At 40.5% G+C, this 25,765-nt stretch overlaps 3 protein-coding genes across 3 annotated transcripts; 1 reads left to right on the top strand and 2 right to left on the bottom strand.

The window, feature by feature from the left end:
* Positions 1-212: 212 nt before the first annotated feature.
* LOC119694931 (heat shock protein 68) lies at positions 213-2,299 on the top strand. Its single transcript, XM_038122572.2, has one exon. The coding sequence runs from the start codon at positions 380-382 to the stop codon at positions 2,282-2,284; it is 1,905 nt and encodes a 634-aa protein (XP_037978500.2). The 5' UTR covers positions 213-379; the 3' UTR covers positions 2,285-2,299.
* A 3,824-nt stretch (positions 2,300-6,123) lies between these two features.
* LOC119692683 lies at positions 6,124-12,098 on the bottom strand. The gene is made up of 2 exons (XM_048629136.1): positions 11,655-12,098; positions 6,124-7,491 (listed from the first exon to the last, which is right to left on the bottom strand). The coding sequence occupies exon 2, from the start codon at positions 7,301-7,303 to the stop codon at positions 6,356-6,358; it is 948 nt and encodes a 315-aa protein (XP_048485093.1). The 5' UTR covers positions 7,304-7,491; positions 11,655-12,098; the 3' UTR covers positions 6,124-6,355.
* A 7,276-nt stretch (positions 12,099-19,374) lies between these two features.
* Positions 19,375-21,453, bottom strand: LOC105389211 (heat shock protein 68). The gene has a single exon (XM_038105391.2). The coding sequence runs from the start codon at positions 21,280-21,282 to the stop codon at positions 19,390-19,392; it is 1,893 nt and encodes a 630-aa protein (XP_037961319.2). The 5' UTR covers positions 21,283-21,453; the 3' UTR covers positions 19,375-19,389.
* Between the last annotated feature and the right edge of the window lie 4,312 nt (positions 21,454-25,765).

Raw genomic sequence — 25,765 nt, 5'->3', positions numbered from 1 at the left:
CTGGCAACCCTGTTTATCATCTATCTCTTTCTAACGTATATCTTTGTCTCTTTCGACTGATGTGATTGGTTGACCAGTTTATGACGTGCTAGAATTTTCTGCGAAAGAACGACTGTGATTGGCCGTTCGCGGCATTTCCAGAATATTCTCGCACATGATTCGCTGGCGGCGGTGGGGTATATAAACCCGCGCGAAGAGCGGCAAAGCATTCAGTATTTGAAAATACAAGCAAGCGAAGAGAAGAGAAGAAGCGAACCGGTGGAAACACCAAACAAGTGAAACAAGCGAATTATCATCGAAGTATCGTTGAATTTACAAGAAGAGTTCAAGAAGACTTTTGAGAAGAATCCAGATAAATATCAGAAGAGAAGAAATCAAAATGCCAGCTATCGGAATTGATCTCGGAACCACATACTCCTGCGTGGGCGTGTGGCAACACGGCAACGTGGAAATCATCGCCAACGACCAAGGAAACCGCACCACACCCTCATACGTGGCGTTCACCGACTCGGAGCGACTGATCGGAGATGCGGCCAAGAACCAGGTGGCGCTCAACCCCAACAACACGGTGTTCGACGCCAAGAGACTCATCGGACGCAAGTTCGACGACCCCAAGATACAAGCAGACATGAAACACTGGCCCTTCAGGGTGGTCAGCGACTGCGGCAAGCCCAAGATCCAGGTGGAGTTCAAGGGAGAGAGCAAGACCTTCGCTCCGGAAGAGATCAGCAGCATGGTCCTGACGAAGATGAAGGAGACCGCCGAAGCGTACCTCGGCACGGCGGTGCGGGACGCCGTGGTGACCGTGCCGGCCTACTTCAACGACTCCCAGCGCCAGGCCACCAAGGACGCCGGGGCCATCGCCGGCCTGAACGTGCTGCGCATCATCAACGAGCCCACCGCGGCCGCGCTCGCCTACGGGCTCGACAAGAACCTGAAGGGAGAGCGCAACGTGCTCATCTTCGACCTCGGCGGCGGCACCTTCGACGTGTCCATCCTCACCATCGACGAGGGCTCGCTGTTCGAGGTGAAGGCGACCGCCGGCGACACGCACCTCGGCGGCGAGGACTTCGACAACCGCCTCGTGAACCACCTCGCCGAGGAGTTCAAGCGCAAGTACAAGAAGGACATCCGCGCCAACAGCCGAGCCCTGCGCCGCCTGCGCACCGCGGCCGAGCGCGCCAAGCGGACGCTCTCGTCCAGCTCTGAGGCCACCATCGAGATCGACGCACTGTACGAGGGCGTCGACTTCTACACGCGCGTCTCCCGCGCCCGCTTCGAGGAGCTCAACTCGGACCTGTTCCGAGGCACTCTGGAGCCCGTCGAGAAGGCGCTCCGGGACGCCAAGCTGGACAAGAGCTCCATCCACGACGTGGTGCTGGTCGGCGGCTCCACGCGCATCCCCAAGATCCAGAGCATGCTGCAGAGCTTCTTCAACGGCAAGCAGCTCAACCTGTCCATCAACCCGGACGAGGCGGTGGCGTACGGCGCCGCGGTGCAGGCCGCGATCCTCAGCGGAGAGCAGCACTCCAAGATCCAGGACGTGCTGCTGGTGGACGTGGCCCCGCTGTCGCTCGGCATCGAGACCGCCGGCGGCGTCATGACCAAGATCATCGAGCGCAACGCCAAGATCCCGTGCAAGCAGTCGCAGACGTTCACCACGTACGCGGACAACCAGCCCGCCGTCACCATCCAAGTGTACGAGGGAGAGCGCGCGATGACCAAGGACAACAACCTGCTCGGCCGCTTCGACCTGACCGGCATCCCGCCGGCGCCGCGCGGGGTGCCCAAGGTGGACGTGACCTTCGACCTGGACGCCAACGGCATCCTGAACGTGTCCGCCAAGGAGAACAGCAGCGGCCGCACCAAGAACATCGTGATCAAGAACGACAAGGGGCGGCTCTCGCAGGCGGAGATCGAGCGCATGCTCGCGGAGGCGGAGCGCTACAGGGACGAGGACGAGCGGCAGCGCGAGCGCGTGGCGGCGCGCAACCAGCTCGAGACCTACATCTTCGGCGTGAAGCAGGCGCTGGACGACGCCGGGGACAGGCTGAGCGAGCAGGACAAGCAGGCGGCGCGCGGCCGCTGCGACGACGCGCTGCGCTGGCTCGACAACAACACGCTGGCCGAGCGCGACGAGTACGAGCACCGGCTGAAGGAGCTGCAGCAGGCGTGCGCGCCGCTCATGAGCAAGCTGCACGGCGCGGGCGCGGGGGCGGGGGCGGGGGCGGGCGCGCCCGGCGGCGCCCCCCACGCCGGGCCCACCGTCGAGGAGGTCGACTAGACGCTGAACCATCACCACCAGTGAACGACATACAGGAGAAGGAGCTGAAGGGATAGAAGTGTATTCCAAGATCTAGTCCCGCCGACTGATATTAATATAATTATGTACAAAATAAGTAGGAAATTAATTAATTTATGTTAAGGAAAATAGTTTTAAGTAGAAACAAACTGTAAAGTTACTGGCTCTATGAAAAATAAAAACAAGTATATTAAAATTATTTCCTTGTTTTTTTTTCTCTCATACTTAATTAACTACATATAAGTAGGTATTACTCAAGTTTTGTACGATCAGCAAAGTGTAATTTAAGCCGGGTCCAGACATTTATCCTTTGCCCGATCCTATCACCGTATCCGAATTCCGATCACTACACCGTATCTGCGTACGCTTCAATCTATCAAGCGTCGTATCAAGTTGTGGACGCCTCCGATTTGCTCCGTATCCGTATCTTCACAATAGTCATTTTTCCTTTGACGATCGGACAAAACCCGACAAACCATGGGACGGGCCGTATCATAACGGCGTATCGAGATCGAGTATCAATGATACTTACGCGTAGCATGATACAGTATCATGCTACGCGTTAGTATCATTAACCGTTTACATAATATGCGATCTTGATACGCGTCGACGATACGGATATGGTGATCGGATCGGGCAAATGATACATATACATGTCTGGACTCTGGACCCGGCTTTAGAAGAAATATTATTATTATACAGTATAGTGCATAATATGTATGGTGGAATAGTTTCAAATAGGACGAATCAGCTCTACTGCGACGTTCTCGAAATTCATTAAATTCCCATACAATAATAAAGTTTACTTTACCGATCTTTGGAAAGTCCAAAAGAAACTCAAAGTTAAAGAACAAAAGTTGTTCATAATGATCCCCTATCGTCATCCCCATTCACCTATACCTAGTACTTTGCAACTATGTCAATATTTTTGTCATTATTTACTAAAAGACGAGGGACTTTGGTGTAGTGCGATGTTATAACTGTTAAGCCGGGTCCAGACGAGTGTAACGTGTTTTGTAATTTAAAGTGAAATAAAACACTAATTCTACGTGTGGACGTCACAACGAGCATTACATGTAACGGTCGCGGTTGATCCATCGGCTGTCGGTTTTTCGCGCGAACACAAAAGCGCGCGCAGTGCTCGTTTGGTTGAGTTCGCGTGCCGTCCACACTGTTGACGCTAAATTACACGTAATGTTACATTTCACTAAGAATATTTTACTACAAAAACTTAGACAGTGTTTAACAGGTATTTAGAGCTGTCAAACGCCTACAAAATCTGTCAAAATTCGTTATAAACACTCGTTAATCAGTGTTTAAAGTTTTTTGTGGTAGCTCAGTTAATGTTTAGTGGGTGTAATAAAGCGTTTGTAAGCATGTGTCTAAGTTTTGATGGCAAGGCCCTTATACACTTCGGTCAACTCTATGAACGATGCACTAAAAAACAAAGTAGCCTTATTGTACCCAATAAGCGGATATCCGATGCAAACTAACCCCCTTCTTCATAAAAAAGTTACTGGACGCTTCAGCTATTGAATATTGAATTGTTCTCTGTCAGAGAGTGACAAAACAGTTCAATAGCTAAAGCGTCCAGTAACTTTTTTATGAATATGGGGGTAAGTATCCAAATTATATTTTTATGTTTTATAGTTATAATTTTCATGATGGAAATCAGTCAGGCGACCGAATGGCGTAGTGGTTAGTCACCCTGACTACTGAGCCGATGGTCCCGGGTTCTATTCCCGGCTGGGGCAGATATTTGTTTAAACACGGATATTTGTTCTCGGGTCTTGGATGTGCCCGTATAATGGCAATAGGCCCGCCCACTATTACATTGGGACTAACATAACACTCTGGCGAAAAGTGGGTGCAGCAATGCACCTCTGCCTACCCCGCTAGGGAGTACATTAGTACAAGGCGTGAGTGCGTGTGTGTGTGTGTGTGGAAATCAGTCTTTATGTCGAGGTAATTATTTATTACAGCATTTAAATAGTAGCCAAAATTTCATTTTAAATTTTGCTACGACTTTATAGCACTTGCAGCCTTAGCACTTTCACATACAAAAGAGTTCAACGCGCGGGTGCTACAAAAGTTCGTAGCACAATTTACTACGAAATTTTTGCTACGCCTACTTTATGACCTTATACGATACTGTTACCCCAATTCTTAGGCAAATCAAAAAGTGTAAGTACTTAGTTTGTTCAAGTTACGATACGACGCCGTAGTCCAGTCCAGGGAGAAGTATCAGTTCCTTGGGTCAGGAGTCAGGGGTAGTGAAAATAAAAAAAACCGGCTATGTGCAAGTTGGACTCGCGCACAAATCTTTGTGAGAGAGCTTATCTAAGCTCTCTCAAAAAACAGAATTAACTTTGCAGTTGAAATTAAATTTGTAAACTCTACTTACCTGAGATAGTTTTCCTTTTAATTTCGTCATATTATGTACTACATCTGTGAATTTATTCATATTTTTTGGACCAACCATTTAGCCAGCAGGGGGGGGGACACACTTCAGTCTAACACTTTGCACTTTGAATCATAATATTTCGTAATCATCATCATCATCATCATCATCAGCCAATAATCATCCACTGCTGGACATAGGCCCCTCCCAAGGGGTGCCCACAGCACTCGGTCCTCGGCCTTCCTCATCCAACCACTACCGGATATTTCATTACCCAATCATTAAATCAAAAAGGGCCATTATTTTATTTTGGGTACAATTTGACATACTTTTACAGATATTTTTTTCAAAAATAAACTTCTTATTAATTAACCTTTCAATATTTATTTATGTTAATTAACATTTATATTATTCATTTAATACATTTGCAGCGATGTTTTCTTGCTATTTCTTAAAGTTATTGACGTTTAATCGAGGAACGATGAGAAAAAAATACTACTGCGTTACTTTCATACAAAATTATGTTTTATTGTTAGGAACATATATTTTGGTTCGTAAACATATACCAGATAAAAAGTAAGAAAAAAAACATTAATCTAACAGTTTAAATTACAAAATATTCTCAGTTTTGTTATTCATTCTATAATAAAGTTTCCCACTGCGTTACCAATCAATAAGTTTTAATGCAATACTTTTCGAAAAAAGGACAAAATAATCATAATTTTTTGCTCAAAGTTTTAGAAATAGCTCTAAAGAAGGTGAATTTTTAATTATTATATTTAGTTTAACATTCTTTCTAATATAGAGTAGCTAAAATGTTTGTGAATACTCTCAGGAAACGAGGGACAAATAGATAACGCTGTGGTTAATTGGTAACACAGTGGTATCTCAATCACAATCTTTATACTTTCTTCAATTAAAACTAATCATAATGTGAAAAAAACTATCAAACTAAAATTAACAGAACTCTTTGTTTAATATCAAACATTAAAATCGCTGAAAATATAACAACTTAATACTAAGAAATATTTCTCATTTTTTTTGCCTATAAAGCCGTTGTTTTTCAGCCGCTGTTTACGCCATTGAGTCTGAAATGTTATACTGTAACAATATAATATGCTCAAATGTTATATTTGTACCATAAATTGAGTAACAGATACCTGAAAACTATAAGAAAAACCCCTGAGTTACTATAGCTACAACTGCGTTACTGAAAAAGTAACGAAGTGTAGCGGTAACGCAGTTGTAAAACAATAACTGTTTGGGCTGATGATGATGTCTGCCTGCCTGCCTGTGTTTGGTGCGTACTTCCAATGAAAGATTCTTGATGTTGATGCTGGTATAATAATTTATTTTACTTGAAAACGATGATCGTTAGAATGTGTCGTGTTTGACGTAAAGTTGAAGGAAGATAGAATGAATGAATTTTTGATTGATTGAAAGTTTAGAGTGAAGTTATACAATGAAAATGTTGCAAGACTGAAATAAGAGTGAAGTTATACAATACAAATGTTGCTAGACTGAAATTTAAATATACACTATTTTGACTATTTATTTACTGTCCCTACTTCTTCTGAGATCTTGCGTGATGAGTGTGAACATGCCCCCCGCCTTGAAAGGATGGTCTTTCAACCGAGGATGTTGCGCTGGTCTCAGTCATCTTCTTCCCAGAGAGGACAGATTTTGGAGCAGGCACGGCGAATGACACCCTTCTCAGTGCGGATGTCTGCTACTCTGGAGATCCCATCTCTCCCTGGAACAGTGGTGATGATGCGACCCAGGTGCCACTTTAGCGGAGGCAGCTGGTCGTCCTTGATGAGCACGAGCGTGTCTGGCTTCAGGTCATCGAGTCTTGATTTCCACTTCGTTCTGGTCTGCATCTCGGATATGTATTCCTTGGACCACCTGGACCAGAAATGCTGACGGATCTGTTCCACTCGGCGATAGCGTGTGAGGCGGTTGCAGGCAGTGTTGCTGACGTCCTCGCAGAGCGGAGCAGTGAGTGGACGGCCAACCAAGAAATGAGCTGGACTAAGAGGATAGTAGTCGTGTGGATCTGAGGACAGAGGACTTAGAGGACGGGAATTCAGGACGGCTTGGATTTGTGCCAATACCGTATTGAACTCTTCGTATGTTAAATGTGAATTACCTATCACACGTCTCAAATGATATTTACATGATTTTACCCCGGCTTCCCACAATCCACCAAAATTTGGGCTAAAAGGCGGAATGAAGCTGAATTTAATGTTTTGACTTGTGGCGTAATCTATTATTTCCGAGGAACATTTACCTAGGAACTTAGTGAAGTCGTTCATCAGGCCTACAAAATTTCTACCATTATCGCTGAAGATTGTATTTGGCTTTGAATAGCGTGAGATGTGTCTCTTAAGGGCGAGAAGATAGGCCTCAGTTGATAGGTCCCCTACCAACTCCAGGTTTACTGCGCGAGTTGCCATGCAAACAAAAATGCAAACATAAGCTTTAACGGTTTGAGCGCCTCTACCTTTTCTATTTAAAATGTACGCGGGACCCATGTAATCTACACCCGTATTGATGAAGGCGAACCCAGGGCTGATGCGTTCTGAAGGGAGGTTACCCATAAGGGGCGTGAGCGGTTTAGCGCGTAGACGTGCGCACCTCGCGCACCGGTGCACGGTCCGGCGGGCGGCATCGCGCCCTCGCACCGGCCACCACGTCTCGCGTAGGGTGTATAGCAAGGCCTGCGGTGCGGCGTGAAGCTGCCGAAGGTGCTCGTCCCGGAACAACAGTGTAGTGAAGTGATGTTTGCCTGAAGTTAAAATGGGATGTTTTTTATCATAGCTGTAATCAGCTGAGTTTAAAAGCCTACCCCCTACCCTAATGATGTGATTTTCATCAAGAAAAGGATGTAACTTTGATAAGTTGTGTGAATTTTTTAATGTTTCTTGTTTGCTAAGTGTTTCATAAACACTAGGGAACGATTCTTGTTGTGATATTTTTGTTAATTTTGTTAGAGATTCGTTCAATTCTTCTACACTTAACGCGCCTGTCCTTTTATTATTTTTATTACGTGTGTTGTGAATGAAGCGCATCAAATAAGCAAAGGAACGTTTCATGCGATTGAATTGGGAATATCTTTCAAATGGAAACCAGTTATTATTATCTGAAGCATGATAACTCTGCGTGGTTTGTGATTTAATCTCGGGTAGGTCTTGTGAAGCGCTTTCTACTACCTCGAGACTCTTTACAGCTGAAGTGTCAAAGCTAGGATCATTTAGGAATGAGGGACCCGCCCACCATAACTGGTTTTTGAGTAGTGTGTCTAATGTCGCACCCCGGGATACTAAATCAGCTGGGTTGTGTTTACCTGCTACATGCTGCCATGACAAGCCGCTGGTCAGTTCGTGAATCTCAGCGGTCCGGTTCTGTACAAATGTCTTTAATTGATTAGGATTCATTCGTAGCCATCCGATGACAATTGTGGAATCGGTCCAGAATGTGACACTATCAAACTTGCACAATAGCGCCTCCTTTACTTTTACATACAGCCTAGCTCCCATCACAGCTCCGTTGAGCTCCAACCTAGGAATGCTTATAGGTTTTATAGGAGCAACCCGTCCTTTCGAGCAAAGCAATTTTACTATGACTGAGGTGTCGCTGCAAATGATTCTTATGAAAGCACTCGCCCCATATGCCACTTGAGAAGCGTCAGTGAAGATGTGAAGCTCGGTTCGGGTACCATCTGTACTAAATGCATAGCGGGGTATTTTTAACTGACCTAACATATTTAAGCTAAATATGAATTGTCCCCAACTGTTTACTACATCACAGGGCAGTGCGTCATCCCAACCAATGTTACCTAATAACCACAACCTTTGAAGTAAAATCTTCGCAGAAGTTATCAGTGGGCTTAGTAGGCCAAGTGGGTCAAATATTTTTGAAATTGACGATAAAATGATGCGCTTTGTCAATTTTTTCTCTTCTTTTTTGAATTCAGTGCTGAAATGCAATGTGTCTGATTCATTACTCCATGCTAAACCAAGCGTTTTATGATGCACGTTTTCATCCATTGATAACTCCTTTGAAGCGTAAGGTTGGTCTACTTTGGTTTCTCTACTGAAGTTAAAAATCCATTTTCTTAATGGAAAGCAGGCAGAATTTAGAATCCTAGCAGTTTCGTCACAGATGTGTGTTAATTTGTCAATAGAATCCGCCCCTGTGATAAGATCATCAACATAAAAGTCGTCGCGGATTGTCCTACTTATTTCAGGATTATTACTTTCAGCGGCTAGCTCTTTCAGACATCTGACAGCTAAGAAAGGAGACGCGGACATCCCATATGTGATTGTTTTCAGGCTGTAAACGTCTAACTTGTCTGATGGATTATCGCGCCACAGAATAAGCTGCAAGTCCCGTTGACTTGGATCTATCAGTACCTGCCTGTACATTTTCTCCACGTCTGCACATGCTACATACTTGTGTTGTCTAAACCTTAACAGTATTGAGAACAAATCTCCCTGAATGGCCGGGCCTACACGTTGTATGTCATTAAGTGACTTCCCTGTAGTACTGGGCATACTCGCATCAAACACGACGCGTAGCCGTGTAGTTTCGCTGTGAGCTCGGTAGACGCCATGGTGTGGTAGTATGTAGTGTGGTGTGGTGTATGTATCTACTTGTGACATGTGACCCAACTCAACATATTCCTTGATAAATTGTGTGTACATTTCTTTATGAAGCGGTGTATGACTTAATCGTTTCTCTAATGCATGAAATCGACGTTCTGCTTGTGTGAAAGTGTCACCTAACTTGTCCGGACTCTCTTTGAAAGGAATCTGAACACAAAACCTACCCTGTTCATCACGGGTGGTTGTTTTGATGAAATGCTCTTCGCAGGCCTTTTCATCATCACTGCGTGCATCTATAAAGCCTGGCAGATCTTCAATCTCCCAGAACTTCCTAAGTTGTGTGTCTATGGCTTCAGTGAAGTTACAATGAACCTGAGAATCATGATGTGTGCTGTTGTAAATTGGACCTGAAATGATCCATCCCAACTTTGTGTTCTGAAGGAACGGGCCATTGGCCAAGCGGATTTTACCTTCCTCAAGTAGATCCCAAAAGTAGTCGGCACCTATTAGCATGTCGATAGGCTGAGACATGAAGTATTTTGGGTCAGCTAACTGAATGTTGTCAGGTATTTTGAAGTTATGTTCTTGTATTGAAATGCTAGTTGACGGTAAATCTGATGATATTGTCTGAAGGACTAAGCATTTGATGTCTGCTGTATAGGAACTCGATAAGGACCTGATAGTGATGTCACAGGTTTGTGTGCTTTGTGTTACCGCGTTACCTACACCCTTGATTGTGTGAGTGGACTGTATTATTGAAGCGTTCAATTGGTCGCATAAAGCTTTGGTGATGAAGCACCTTTGACTACCACTGTCTAGTAATGCGCGAGCTTGAACATAATTATTATGTTTATCCACAAGCTCGATGACAGCTGTTGACAACAGTACGGGTTCTATGATGGGAGACTGTGCGCTTAACGTCTCACATATTGTGTTAATGTTAAATGTGTGTGAATTGTTTTCAGTTGCTACAGGGGATTGATGTGTTTCTGAATCTAATGTGACTAACGATGAAGTGTTGTTATGTGTGCTTCCATTAGACCCGTCCTGGTGTAGAATTGAATTGTGTTTCTTTGTACATTTTTTGCATGGACCGAACCGACAGTCAGTTACTGCATGTCCAGAACGCAAACAGTTTACACATATTTTGTGTTGTGAAATGATGTTGTATTTATCTGAGATTGGCATGTCTAAGAATCTCTGGCATGAATAAATAGCATGCTTATTATTGCATACCGGGCAAGGTTTGTAATGTATATTCCTTTCCTGATGCATTTTGTTGGATGATGATGATGAAGATACATTACAGTGAACCTTGGGTGTGTTTTGAGTGTGTGAAGTGTTATAATAACTGTGTTTGTTTTTGTGTGTGACAATAACAGTTTCTAACATGTCTGCTTTACGACCTAGGAACTTAAGCAGATCATCAACCTTCAACCCTGGCTTGGAATCTCCGGCTTGTGACAGTGTAGATACTTTATGTTGTTCCCATTCTCTCTCAGTAACGGCATCTAGTTTGGAAACAACCATGTAAATAATCAAAGTGTCCCATGAATCTGTTGGCTCCCCGAGAGTATTTAAAGCACGAAGGTTCTTCATAATTGTGTCGATGAGCTTTCTTATCCAAGCCGGTGACTCCTTCGTCAAAGGTTGAAGCGAGAACAATGCTTTGATGTGGTTGTGTATGAGTAATTGTGTGTTGTCATACCTATTTGTAAGCAACTCCCATGCTATACTATAATTTTGAGCTGAGAATTCGAGTGATTCAATAACTAGCCCCGCACTGCCCTCAAGCGATGATTTCAAATAATGAAACTTTTGAATTGCACTAATTTGTGTGGAATTGTGGACTAAAGACAGGTAGGTATCTCTGAATTGTAGCCAATTGTCATAAGAACCGTTAAAGCTTGGCAATGTGATGGTTGGTAGCTTGACTGATGATAGGTTAGCACAGCTGGGGTTGTTAGCGGACTCATCAATTAAGGTTATGTTTTGTGATTTTGCTATTAAGCTATAATATTTAGTTTCAAAGCTTTCCCGATATTGTAACGCGTCAGTAAGCTCTTCACTAAGCTCCTCTATTTGTGATTGAACTGTATTAAACTCATTTAGCAATGATGACGCGCCATGTGCTCTTAATTTAATTTCTATTATTTGTTCAGAGGTTAAAGTAAGCCCTGTGAATGAATCTAAATATTTTTCTAAATTAGTGAGCCTACCCTTTAGCACTCCCCTTTTACGAGTTAGTAAGCTAGAGTCGCTCGATTTAGATGGGGTATAAATGCCTGAAGCCACATCCGCACCCAACATTTTGGTGTATTGTAATGAAAGTCGAGGTACTCACGGTTATGATGATGTGATGAAGTTTGGTGACGTGTGATGGTGTGCTTGAAGCTAGCACGCAGTTTGCAGCAACACAGCTCAAGGATGGCTGGAATAGATATGAAGTACGGTATTAACACAAGGGTAAGGGGAATCGGGTTGGAGTTCTCGGCTGGCACGTCTTACCGCGATGAGGCTGATTGTGGCTGCTCGTCGCTGGCGTGGCCTGGTCCTTTGTCCAATGCTCCGGGTCCGCTTACACGTGGTCAGGCTGGGTGGTCCAATTTTCTTCAAGTTCCGGCGAAGTAAGGTCCAAATGTTTGGGCTGATGATGATGTCTGCCTGCCTGCCTGTGTTTGGTGCGTACTTCCAATGAAAGATTCTTGATGTTGATGCTGGTATAATAATTTATTTTACTTGAAAACGATGATCGTTAGAATGTGTCGTGTTTGACGTAAAGTTGAAGGAAGATAGAATGAATGAATTTTTGATTGATTGAAAGTTTAGAGTGAAGTTATACAATGAAAATGTTGCAAGACTGAAATAAGAGTGAAGTTATACAATACAAATGTTGCTAGACTGAAATTTAAATATACACTATTTTGACTATTTATTTACTGTCCCTACTTCTTCTGAGATCTTGCGTGATGAGTGTGAACAATAACCTATTTGAAGTTAGTACTTAAATGAATACATATGCATGGGATATCAAAATGCCCTAATAATTGTTACTAATTATTACATATATTGCATGAAATAAAATAATAAATATCTATAAAACTCACCGTATGTCGCCGGTAACTCAGTGGCGTCACAATAAATACACGCGCTTCTCTCCAGGACTCTCATCCGAAAGACTTGGTCATTTTATCTGTCCCGCTCTCCTTCCTGCACTCCGATACAAATACACAGCAATTCAAATGATCTTAGGTGTAAGAAAAAGAAAAAAAGTTAATTTATGATTGAATTTCCTAGGATAACCTAGTGTAGGTGTATTTTTGCTTAGACTTGGGGACTCGGCCAGGAATATTAATTGTCCCATAATATGTTCATATAAAATCATGATTATTACCGTGAAGTAAAGTTTAAATAATGACATATTCGTTATAATATTCAAAAAAATTGTTTCCATTATAATTTTTTACACACGTTGTGCTTGTTTCATATGACTCGCTCCGAGGGACAGACAATTTTTGTATGAAAAACAATTGCGTTACCAAAAACAACAACAGAGTTACCGTAATTTGTAAATAAATAAAGTATTTTACGGGTAATTCTACCGTACGGATTAAAAAAATAAATAAAAACAAAATCATCTTTTACGCATATTGAAGTAGATTTTTAACTTTTACATAATGATGGGAACATTAAATAAAAAAATCTGAGATATAGTAGTATTATTTTAGGAAAAAATATGAACTTTTTGTTTTATTAAATAGACACGAGTGACTATGAAGTCGACATGGGTGATACAATCCATGTTTTTTATCATAAAATAATCATTTAAGGTTCTCAACTTTATTCTATAATATTATTCTCATTACATATAAACCATAATATGTTTTTGTCTATTGAAATTATATTTTGAAAAAAGTTTAAAAAATATATTAAAAATTTCGACAAAAGTGTCTTCACAAATGTCGAAATTTTTTGATGGTGGAAATTTAGGTTTTATTAGGTGACCACAAAATAATTATATGAATCAAGGTCATCGGAATCATATTAAATGAAAATAATACATTATTTGGGACAATTATTCCAAATATTTTATTTTTATTTAGATCAATAATCTCAGCATCGCTTTTTTCATCCTTGTCTTTTCCTTAGCACATTTTGTAATAAGTTTGATTTGATAATCGTAAACCTTTAATGTTCTAAAATAATCTGCATTAATCCTGGTGCCTCCTTTTTTTAAAAACTTTATTTTTTTTAAGTATTTTCCATAATTACTGTCTTGTTTTTGTCAAATTTCTTATTCTAGCATTAATTTACTCATTTTTAATATTTATTACTTAAACCGTGTATTTCTTGTGCTTTAACTTCGTCTTTACCCCTATTTTGGTACCTAGGTAAAAAGATCGGTACATTATATAGTATAATTAACAGAAAATCACAACACACTACAAGCTACAGTCACTTGTGTCGATCAAATAAAATCACAAGTGTCGACAAGACATATAATATATAATAACGCCTGCATCGCATGTTTGATACATCTGTTAACTTTTTTGACATATTTATCTCGGTAAACAATTATATTAGTGAATGCAATAAGCAATAGAAAAAAAAAATACACAGTTAATAGATATTTGACCAAAGTCCTAGAAGCATCTGTCACCTCGTGTCGAACAAAATCACAATTGTCGAACAATTTTCCATCACGTGTGACATCGACATTAGTGAGAACATCGACAAAATACGCCATATCAGCTTCAATATGATGTTAAACTTGTGCATGTTTTAAAAATGTGCTAAGTACTCTCATACTCACTAAGTCAAGTAACAAAAATTGTAATTGAATGATCTATTTATTTTTTATAGCCTCCTCATTTGTGACAGGTCAACTTTGACACAGGTGTAGAACGTATATTGAATTTTGAATTACAAAAAAACTATTCATTCCCCACGAAAATTTTAGACTTGGCAATGACAGGTGTGGTTTAGAGTTGCCATTAATAAAAAAATATGTTCACAGAGTAAAATATTTACCTTCATAAAATCGTGATGTATGAACGTCGACATTTGTGACTATTTTTTTATAACGGTTGTAGAATGGTCTGTATTTTTTTAATTAATTGTTGGAAAAATATAATATTTAACTATGAATAAGTAAAAGTATTGTAATTTATTTTATTATGTGAAATATAATCCTATCTCTACACAATATTTTTTTATAGCTGCTCAATCCGTGCTACCACGCTCGCGAACAATCGACACGACGTGACAAATCACATAGTGTCGATATGGTTTTTTCAATAAATAATGAAAATTTTCATTATATTTTATGGAGAACACATAGAACACGATCCCGGCTTGATTGTGATAGTACATTATTAACGTCTAGGTATTATATTTTAAGAGTTATTTCACGCGAACATAAAAATCGATGTTTGGTAGAATGACCCTTACATAAATTCATTATATTTTCTGTGACCGGTGTCTTATTTAATTGCTACAGACGGTAGCTATATTCCTGAATTTCATTATTTAATTTTTAAAAAATGTTTCTTTGTAGGGGACCGAGAATGGTCCCTAAAATAAAATAATGGCCCAAAAATGGTTTGAGCAATGAGAATATCTATAATATTTTTAAAAGACCTATTTAACAATACCTCGAAATAACCATCGAAATATTCGTCCCGACTTTACTTGTATGGGAAGTACCCTAAAAAAATATACAGGGTGTTGCAAAATTGGTATACTAAGCCGAAACCTACATGTGCAGCATGGTATATCTAAGCCCGAAACTGAAATCAGAATTTGGAAATTCGCGAAAAAAAAAACATTTTCCATAGTAAAAAGTCACGTGACCGACAAAGTTTCAATGGAAAATGAATTTTTTTTTTCGCGAATTTCCAAATTCTGATTTCAATTTCGGGCTTAGATATACCATGCTGCACATGTAGGTTTCGGCTTAGTATACCAATTTTGCAACACCCTGTATACTTTTTCAATATATTATTTTACCACTTTGCCGTAAATTTGTATATCTATGCGAAATACCTGCTTCTTTACAATTTTCTGAGAAAAAGGGTGGTGACATATAAACAGACAGATAGACAGGCAAACAGACAGACTGTTCGGGTACTAGCCGATGATGATAGTTTGTTGATAAATGATAAAACTGTATGTATAAGTTTACAAGAGTTTATCGGGAGAAATAATTACTTGATACTATTTCTAAATGATAATGAGTGACGCGCGATGTGATTGATGTCTACAAACGTACAGTTCTCCCATATTAATAATGCACATGCAAATCTTCGCAAACTGTCGTATTCCCGAAAACACCCGAATCATTGAATCGTGAGCCTTAAGCAAAGCACTTGCATTGTGATCCTTGTTCGAAAGAAATAGTAGTCAATATCATGTGACACATAATCGAAAACAATTTGGGCGGTCGGTGGCTGACACCGATCAGTCAAAGGTCTCAAGGTCAAGATCAGTATTACTTTTGTGGAATTATAAAGAGCTGCAATTACACATCGTTCTTGTATTTTTTTTCAAATGTGAATTTAATTTCAACTTTAATTATTTTTGACGACGCCATATTATGAGGCACATTTAAGAATAAAATATACGTCACATTGATAGACTTCACTTTGCCAATAAAGCCAGACCCAAAAGACCAAGTTTGTAATTGTAATATTATTGTGAATGATCAGCGCTGTAAATACTTTTGAACTGAGATTTTAATGTAAACCTGTGTTTGAAATCCATATTGCTTCTTCTAATATAAACTTTGTGTTATTCAAACCTTATTTCATCCATATTAACATTATTAACACAGGCTTCAGTAAGACACTTGAAAAGTACTGTAACATTTTCGAATTAAATTTTAATATTATGACAATATTATGAATTATCGAATCATATTTCGCTATTGATAAAACAATATCTCTTTTAGCACCAAATACATTATTCTACTAAAATTGCATGAAGAAAATGCACTTAACCACTCTAAATACATATAGTTTTCTAACGCTCGGGAATACGACCGTTGCCGAACAATGGCGAAGATTTCTATGCGCATTATCAATTTTGGGGAACTGTACTGAAACTAATGAATTTAGGTTAAATTGTAAAATGATGATGCGGCGAAATGATGTGCTGTTGCAAACAGCGTGCCTTGCCCGTACACAGACGGACAATAAAGTGATCCTATAAGGGTTCCTTTTTTAGGGATATTTTTGAGATATTTTTTTGGATTTCTCTCTACAGTTCACGTTGGCCTATACAGTTCGTCTCTAAAGACATGAAAATAACGATTGCGATTTTACAAAGAACTTACACTTGTCCAAAATTAATAATGCACATGCAGATCTTCACACCCAAATCATTAAATCGTAAGAGCCTTAAAAAACACTTGCATTTTGCACCTTGTTCGAAAGAAATAGGAGTCAATATCATGTGTCACATAATCGAAAACAACAGATTTGAGCAGTCTTAGAGTGTCTTTTTATTTGAATTAATTTAAAAAACTAAGTCATAAAATAAAACATAATGAGAAATGAAATACTTACAAGCAAAAATTATGGATTTCGTAATTAAACCATTTATTTTGGCTGTAGTTTATTAATTGTTGTAGTAGGTATTTTGATTAAAAAGACACACAAAGATTTTTTACCTTTGGTGGCTGTAATGTTCCATCAATGCCGAAACATTAACAAATAAAAAAAAAAAATATGAATTGATTATGAATTTTAACAGATTGTCCTTTAATAAAAAAATACCTATAACAGATCGATTAAATACGATCTTAAACGATTAGTTAGGATCCACTTCCGTTTTCACGACTTTGTAGTTGGACTGTAAGTAACAATAAGTATTTAGAATTTTAAGTTCTCATTTTGAGTGAATGTTTTTTATAATGTTCTTATGAGAAATAAAGTAGGGGAGACCGGGGACAAAAGTAACAGCGGGTAGAAAGTAACAAAGACTCTGTGGACTTCCCCAATAGCCTTAACGTCCCAAGCTACAGCTGGTAGTAAGCATGCGATGCCCTCCGCGCATGATATCATTTTCCGCGCCCGTGCCGCGGTGCAAGATTGTTTTAGTGAGCATTTTGTGATTTTACACACCAAAAGATTTTTTTTTGGTGTTTATTCATTTAGTGTTTACGTACAATTAAGATGCCAAGAACCATATGACTATTTGTTCATTGATTCATTATAAGATTGTCTGTAACATGTCATAAATTGTTTTCGAATAACACGTGCTGCTTTAAAGTTATGTCGCCTAATATTTCAAAAATGGGGATGGGTACAAAAGTAACAGCTCGCGGCAGGACAAAAGTAACGAATTACTTACGTAAGTTTGCCATGTCACATTATAAATTTTTATTTTTTGTTGTTTTGATTAGATAGTTATTTGTGTCATAATATTGTATATTATGGCACAAATAAAACAACTTCTTTTCAGTTAGTCAGTTTAAATGATGGATCTCATTTACAGTTTATATTAAAAGTTTTTTTTTGTTTTGTCAATAAGTCATAAGTTTTTTTTAGTTTCGATAGTTTTTTAAGAAGTTTTCTTAACTAAATAATTTGATTGTTTTTTTTGTTCTTTCTTTTGAATCGTATTTATAACATTGGGCAGAATTTATGGGTTGTTACTTTCGACCCATGCCTTGTTACTTTCGTCCTGACCATGGGAACGAAAGTAACAAGGCATGGGGGTTTTTTTTAGGCCTTAGAAATGCTAAAATTCGAGATGTGTTAAGTAAAGTAATAATGGATATTTGTAGACTATATACGAAAGTTTTATGTGACTATATTTATTTTATCGTAAATGTTATTAATAACGAGAAATCAGACAGAAGATGCAAACTGTTACTTTTGTCCCCGGTCTCCCCTACCTTAAACCTTAAATAATGAATTTAAACGCATAGAAAAACGGTTCTTCCGCTTTGTCGTGAATTATATTAATTATATACATAGTATCAAACATACACTATTACACACTCACAAACTTTCGCCTTTACTTTACTTTTTGTATAATATTAGTGGAATTTTTAGGGGTCCCACACATAAACATATTAAGCTGCGTACATACCGGCCAAACAAACGCCAACGAACGGGTTTCGTTGACCTTCGTTGCTGCAATCTGCCCTGTATTATGATAATATCCTAACCTATCCATCGTTGGCCGTTCGTTGGGCCGGTCTGTACGCAGCTTTAAACATGATACGATGTCGCGTCGTCAAACCATCTCCTTCCGTTTATGTGTAGGAGCCTTCAGCCTTTCGCAGACGAGGAATTACCCCCCCTAGGATTTTTTCTGTCGATGTACCATAATAATGAAATAAATCTCTTATAAATTGTATCGATTAACACGCATAAAGAACAAAAAGTCAGTAAGTATGTATCTAAAGTAAGTACTTAACTACTAACCCTCGGCCTCGCTACATCAAAGCCCCTCATCTTTTAGTAAATAATGACTAAAATATTGACACAGTTGCAAAGTACTAGGTATAGGTGAATGAGGGTGACGATAGGGGGATCATTATGAACAACTTTTGTTCTTTGACTTTGAGTTTCTTTTGGACTTTTCTAAGATCGGTCAAGTAAACTTTATATTGTATGGGAATACGTTTTTTAATGAATTTCGAGAACGTTGTAGCAGAACCAACTGAGAGATTGTAGCATTTAAAACTATTCCACCATACATAATATATAAGTACCTACATGTTCTACATAAATATATTATGCACTATCCTGTGTAATAAGACTTCTAGTGTAATTTAGAAGACTTATTATTATTAATATTATTATGCACTTTGCTGATTGTAAAAATAATGGAAGAAAATAAACAAGGAAATAATTTTAATATGTTGTATTTTTATTTTTCATAGAGCCAGTAACTTTACAGTTTGTTTCTACTTAAAACTATTTTCCTTAACATAAATTAATTAATTTCCTACTTATTTTGTACATAATTATATTAATATCAGTCGGCGGGACTAGATCTTGGAATACACTTCTATCCCTTCAGCTCCTTCTCCTGTATGTCGTTCACTGGTGGTGATGGTTCAGCGTCTAGTCGACCTCCTCGACGGTGGGCCCGGCGTGGGGGGCGCCGCCGGGCGCGCCCGCCCCCGCGCCCGCGCCGTGCAGCTTGCTCATGAGCGGCGCGCACGCCTGCTGCAGCTCCTTCAGCCGGTGCTCGTACTCGTCGCGCTCGGCCAGCGTGTTGTTGTCGAGCCAGCGCAGCGCGTCGTCGCAGCGGCCGCGCGCCGCCTGCTTGTCCTGCTCGCTCAGCCTGTCCCCGGCGTCGTCCAGCGCCTGCTTCACGCCGAAGATGTAGGTCTCGAGCTGGTTGCGCGCCGCCACGCGCTCGCGCTGCCGCTCGTCCTCGTCCCTGTAGCGCTCCGCCTCCGCGAGCATGCGCTCGATCTCCGCCTGCGAGAGCCGCCCCTTGTCGTTCTTGATCACGATGTTCTTGGTGCGGCCGCTGCTGTTCTCCTTGGCGGACACGTTCAGGATGCCGTTGGCGTCCAGGTCGAAGGTCACGTCCACCTTGGGCACCCCGCGCGGCGCCGGCGGGATGCCGGTCAGGTCGAAGCGGCCGAGCAGGTTGTTGTCCTTGGTCATCGCGCGCTCTCCCTCGTACACTTGGATGGTGACGGCGGGCTGGTTATCCGCGTACGTGGTGAACGTCTGCGACTGCTTGCACGGGATCTTGGCGTTGCGCTCGATGATCTTGGTCATGACGCCGCCGGCGGTCTCGATGCCGAGCGACAGCGGGGCCACGTCCACCAGCAGCACGTCCTGGATCTTGGAGTGCTGCTCTCCGCTGAGGATCGCGGCTTGCACCGCGGCGCCGTACGCCACCGCCTCGTCCGGGTTGATGGACAGGTTGAGCTGCTTGCCGTTGAAGAAGCTCTGCAGCATGCTCTGGATCTTGGGGATGCGCGTGGAGCCGCCGACCAGCACCACGTCGTGGATGGAGCTCTTGTCCAGCTTGGCGTCCCGGAGCGCCTTCTCGACGGGCTCCAGAGTGCCTCGGAACAGGTCCGAGTTGAGCTCCTCGAAGCGGGCGCGGGAGACGCGCGTGTAGAAGTCGACGCCCTCGTACAGTGCGTCGATCTCGATGGTGGCCTCAGAGCTGGACGAGAGCGTCCGCTTGGCGCGCTCGGCCGCGGTGCGCAGGCGGCGCAGGGCTCGGCTGTTGGCGCGGATGTCCTTCTTGTACTTGCGCTTGAACTCCTCGGCGAGGTGGTTCACGAGGCGGTTGTCGAAGTCCTCGCCGCCGAGGTGCGTGTCGCCGGCGGTCGCCTTCACCTCGAACAGCGAGCCCTCGTCGATGGTGAGGATGGACACGTCGAAGGTGCCGCCGCCGAGGTCGAAGATGAGCACGTTGCGCTCTCCCTTCAGGTTCTTGTCGAGCCCGTAGGCGAGCGCGGCCGCGGTGGGCTCGTTGATGATGCGCAGCACGTTCAGGCCGGCGATGGCCCCGGCGTCCTTGGTGGCCTGGCGCTGGGAGTCGTTGAAGTAGGCCGGCACGGTCACCACGGCGTCCCGCACCGCCGTGCCGAGGTACGCTTCGGCGGTCTCCTTCATCTTCGTCAGGACCATGCTGCTGATCTCTTCCGGAGCGAAGGTCTTGCTCTCTCCCTTGAACTCCACCTGGATCTTGGGCTTGCCGCAGTCGCTGACCACCCTGAAGGGCCAGTGTTTCATGTCTGCTTGTATCTTGGGGTCGTCGAACTTGCGTCCGATGAGTCTCTTGGCGTCGAACACCGTGTTGTTGGGGTTGAGCGCCACCTGGTTCTTGGCCGCATCTCCGATCAGTCGCTCCGAGTCGGTGAACGCCACGTATGAGGGTGTGGTGCGGTTTCCTTGGTCGTTGGCGATGATTTCCACGTTACCGTGTTGCCACACGCCCACGCAGGAGTATGTGGTTCCGAGATCAATTCCGATAGCTGGCATTTTGATTTCTTCTCTTCTGATATTTATCTGGATTCTTCTCAAAAGTCTTCTTGAACTCTTCTTGTAAATTCAACGATACTTCGATGATAATTCGCTTGTTTCACTTGTTTGGTGTTTCCACCGGTTCGCTTCTTCTCTTCTCTTCGCTTGCTTGTATTTTCAAATACTGAATGCTTTGCCGCTCTTCGCGCGGGTTTATATACCCCACCGCCGCCAGCGAATCATGTGCGGGAATATTCTGGAAACGCCGCGAACGACCAATCACAGTCGTTGTTTCGCAGAAAATTCTAGCACGTCATAAACTGGTCAACCAATCGCATCTGTCGAAAGAGACAACGATATAGGTTAGAAAGAGATAGACGATAGACAGTGTTGCAAGCGTAATACTTGTACAACTAATTCTAATAATTTTCGACTCGATACATGCCTTATGGATTTGTGTTTTCCTATTACGTAGTTCAACTATTTTATTGATTTTGGATTGGACACTATGCAAAGACTGATCCGAATTTGGTAGGAAAATAAAACCTTTTGGTTTAGTAACTATATTCCTTTTGCAACTTGAATGTTTAAAATATGTACCTATATATGTACCACGAGACAGTTGATCCAATTCATTCAATAAAATATTAGTATTGTAATTGCTCACGAACTGCACTGCACCTGCCTAGTTTTAGTGAGTTTCTTCTATGTAGAAAGGTACCTAGGTAGGTACAGTCAGCTGCATAAGTAGCTTTACACTTTTGTACCTTGTCAATTTGAAACCGCCTATCCATTCATTGAAATATTGACGGAAGAAGTGTATTTAAGGACTTATGCATCTGACCGTACCTACTTTAGGAAGGATTTTGATGTTGTGGATTATGAATCGAACTGTGTATAAACTGAAGGATATTAATAGAAAATTATCTCACATTTAGACAAATCTATCTACTCTCTTTATTTATTTTAGTATACGTATAAAAAATCTTTTTAAAAATGTTTTATTTATAATTTAATTGGGGAAATAATATTGATAATGTAGCAACACTGCGCTCTCCCCATTCGCCCCGCCCATTATGGTTCATGCCACACTAATCATCTCTTCTGAACTCAGAAATTTATTTTTCTACCCAAAGGTGATATCGAACTAAGTACGTTCGTACGTGCACAGACTTATATTATTTAAATATACCTAACTACTAATTAAACTTAACTAACTTTCCATGAATGGTTGCGAGCATTAAAATTTCAATATGGATCAGAATGGAATTACCCTAATTGAGTAGCGCTACTCGACCCTCGGTGGAACCCTGACGTTCCATTTCACGAGAAGAATCTAGAAATTTCTTTACAACTCGGTAAATATGCCAAATTCCCTACCATTGTTTTCTGAATATTTATGGTCTCACTCAACCAATGTACAACAACCAATACAGGAAAATGGGTATAAGAAGGTACTAAGCGAAATCTACGTGTGCAGCATGTGTTATACCTAGGTACTTACTTATAATATCTAAGCCCGAAAATTAATCGGAATGTAAAAATGAACTAAAAAAAACATTCTCCATAGTAAAGAGTCACGTGACCAACAAAGTTTCTTTTATAAAAAGATTGTGATTGTGATTTCATTTTCGGGCTTAGATAAATGATAGGTATATGTATAGGTACTTAGTTACTTAAGTAACATGCCGCACACGTTGGTTTCGGCCATGGAAGTAGAATTTTCTACTTCCATGGTTTCGGCTTAGTATTTCTGTCGCAGGCATCTGGTTGAATATCCATTTTGATTGAATCACTAGCTTGTTAATTGATATTTCGATGAACTATTTAATAATAGTTTGGACGGCACCGTAACTTAGGCGGTAGTGAAGCTGCTCTGCTTCCGAAGCTTGGGGCCGCGGGTTCGAATCCCACCCAGGGCAAACATTCGTGTGATAAGCACTTGTGTTTGTCTTGTGTCTGGTTGTCGTTTATCTATTTAATATGTATAGATAGATCTATCTATGGATTTGTGTAAATAGATATATCAGCTGTTGGACACCCATAACACAGGCTCTGCCTATCTTGGGGTCGGATGGCCGTGTGTGAAATGTCCCCACATATTTATTTAAGTATTTATTGATTCAATGATATCGATTCTGAAGGCAGAAATTTTAAATTTAGCGATGTCAAAACCTTAATTTCTTTGTTTAAAATTCGACTCTATGATTGTTTCCGTAAATGTCATTTTATGCGAGCAAATTTTTAAGTTTGACAGCGTTAAAATTAGAATTTCTGCCTTCAGAATCAACATCAATGGTTCATTAAAGTAATCTTAAGTAATATTAGTTCAATAGTCAGTGGTATGTCCTTTTTTGCACCATCCTGTATATGTATAAGTCAATCTCAACCATGGTAGTAGAACACAAGATTAGCATGGAATGCTCTCAACAAAATAATATCAGTTATAGAGCTTCCACTATGTTGTTGTATTCTTGACGTTTCCTTATGTCTGGTAAGTAAAGTTGGTTTTCCTTTGCAGTCATCAAATATGTATATGTATGGGATTTCGACTGTCAAAAAACCAATAATATAATGGACAGAGTATAGGTTCCTATACAGGAGGTGGTGATAAGGTAAAAAAAAAGTTTAATAAACCGTTAAACATATTTAATTTAAAAAAACAAGTTAGGTAAGTATTTATTCTATTTAAGTATCTATATCAGATATATTCATACATGTACGGTGGCCTGCGCCTAAAAGTATACAGGCGTTTTCAGTCAGTTTTTAAAATATCTATCTCAAGCTCACATGCTGCACAAGCACATCCACATAAACACCACTGCTACACACATCACACACAACACGTCCCCGGATTTATAACAGATGTAGCTGGTCCCTTCATCATCAGGGATCGCTATTTTAAAAACTCCGCCTGTATACTTTTAGGCGCAGGCCACCGTACCTATACTATAATTTAAATTTTATTTAGAAACAAACCTGGTTAAGTTTATCAGCAACGTCTACAAAAAAAGCTCTTAATAAAACCTGGAATAAATGACTATTTATTTATTATTTATTTATTTTATTTATAATACCTACCTACTTATTGATTTCATGAATTAAAGTCATTTAATAAATTTTAATTACTTACTATAAGCGTATTACTAGGTACTAGTAGTATTACGCTAGTAATATTAGATCAATGACTAAAGTTGACAAATTGACCCTACTCTTGATTAACAACACTCTGGTGTTTTTCATACTTTTTACCTATCCAGCAAGTAGTTAGTACTTACCTACCTATTTAAAAATAGGTAAGTACTTAGTAGGTACGTTACCTGCGTTAAAGCTATGGACAAAAATACTTATCGATAAAGGTACCTACCCAACGAAAAAAATCTCGTATACCTAACTACAGTAAAACTATAAAGTCCTCTGAAAACGGAAGTGGATTCTAACCTGGTAATTGTTAAGTACAGACCGTATTAAAATTTTATCGATGTAAGTATTATATTTATTTAAGTACAAATCCGTTAAAAAGCCATACCTAAACGCCATATATAAATATACCTACTTATCTTAAATAACGATAAAAAGTCTTAGCAAAATCGCAGTCTTTATTGCCATGACTTTATAGTTGGACTGTAAAAGTATACTAAGTATCGTAGGTAATATCGATATTTTTAATAGTGTTATTACTTCCGATAAGTAAGATGTAATCGTAAAAAAACTATAAGTATAATAGGTAGGTACTCAGGCATTACTCAGGCTTATTTTATATTTTTCTCGTTCATATTAGGTATATTTTTCTAATAAAGTACCTAGGTACTTGCATTAATAACTACCATACCAGTGTCTACGGTACGTAGAGAATGTTCCAGAAAAGTCTAGTAGATTTTCCCCAATGCCGAATTGATTTTCCCTGAGTGTAGCGCGGCGCGAGTAGCGCGCTACTCGTTTCGGTCTGTTCTATTCCGATCAGAAACGAAACGTTTTTTTTTTATTATTGTGTCCTGCTCTCATTATCATACACGGGGAGGTGAAATATTATACTACCGGGCGGCAGCGGGTTTTGGTATAAAAAGTAACTTACCCTCTAAATCTAGTGTGTTTGGGAACTTAAGAAGTAAGTAAAATTATGATGTGATTGCATAATGAGTTGAAAATGTGAAGCTTATAGGAAGAGTCCAGTTTCCACCAGTGCAGTGTTGCAAGCGTACGAAAATAAATTTGTCACTATTACAAAATAAAAATGTTAGGCGTAGGTAATAAAAAAAAATCATGTTTAGTCATTTTCATTCATTTTATAAGTTTGAAAGCGGGTCTTTTAAATGTTCATTAGATTGTACTTTGTACAGTTAATACTTTAGTAGTTACTTTCATGATTTTTTAATTGATCAACCGTCAAGTACCTATAAATACCTAATTAATTTTTTAAACAATTATAATTATAATTATACTCTATAAATAAATATACTTATAAAATAATTTTGCTTCGATAGAGTGACCGACACAGTGT

The sequence above is a fragment of the Plutella xylostella genome, chromosome 22, assembly GCF_932276165.1.
Source record: "Plutella xylostella chromosome 22, ilPluXylo3.1, whole genome shotgun sequence".
NCBI classification, from domain to species: Eukaryota; Metazoa; Arthropoda; class Insecta; order Lepidoptera; family Plutellidae; genus Plutella; species Plutella xylostella.
This window is presented reverse-complemented; position numbering and strand designations above follow the sequence as displayed.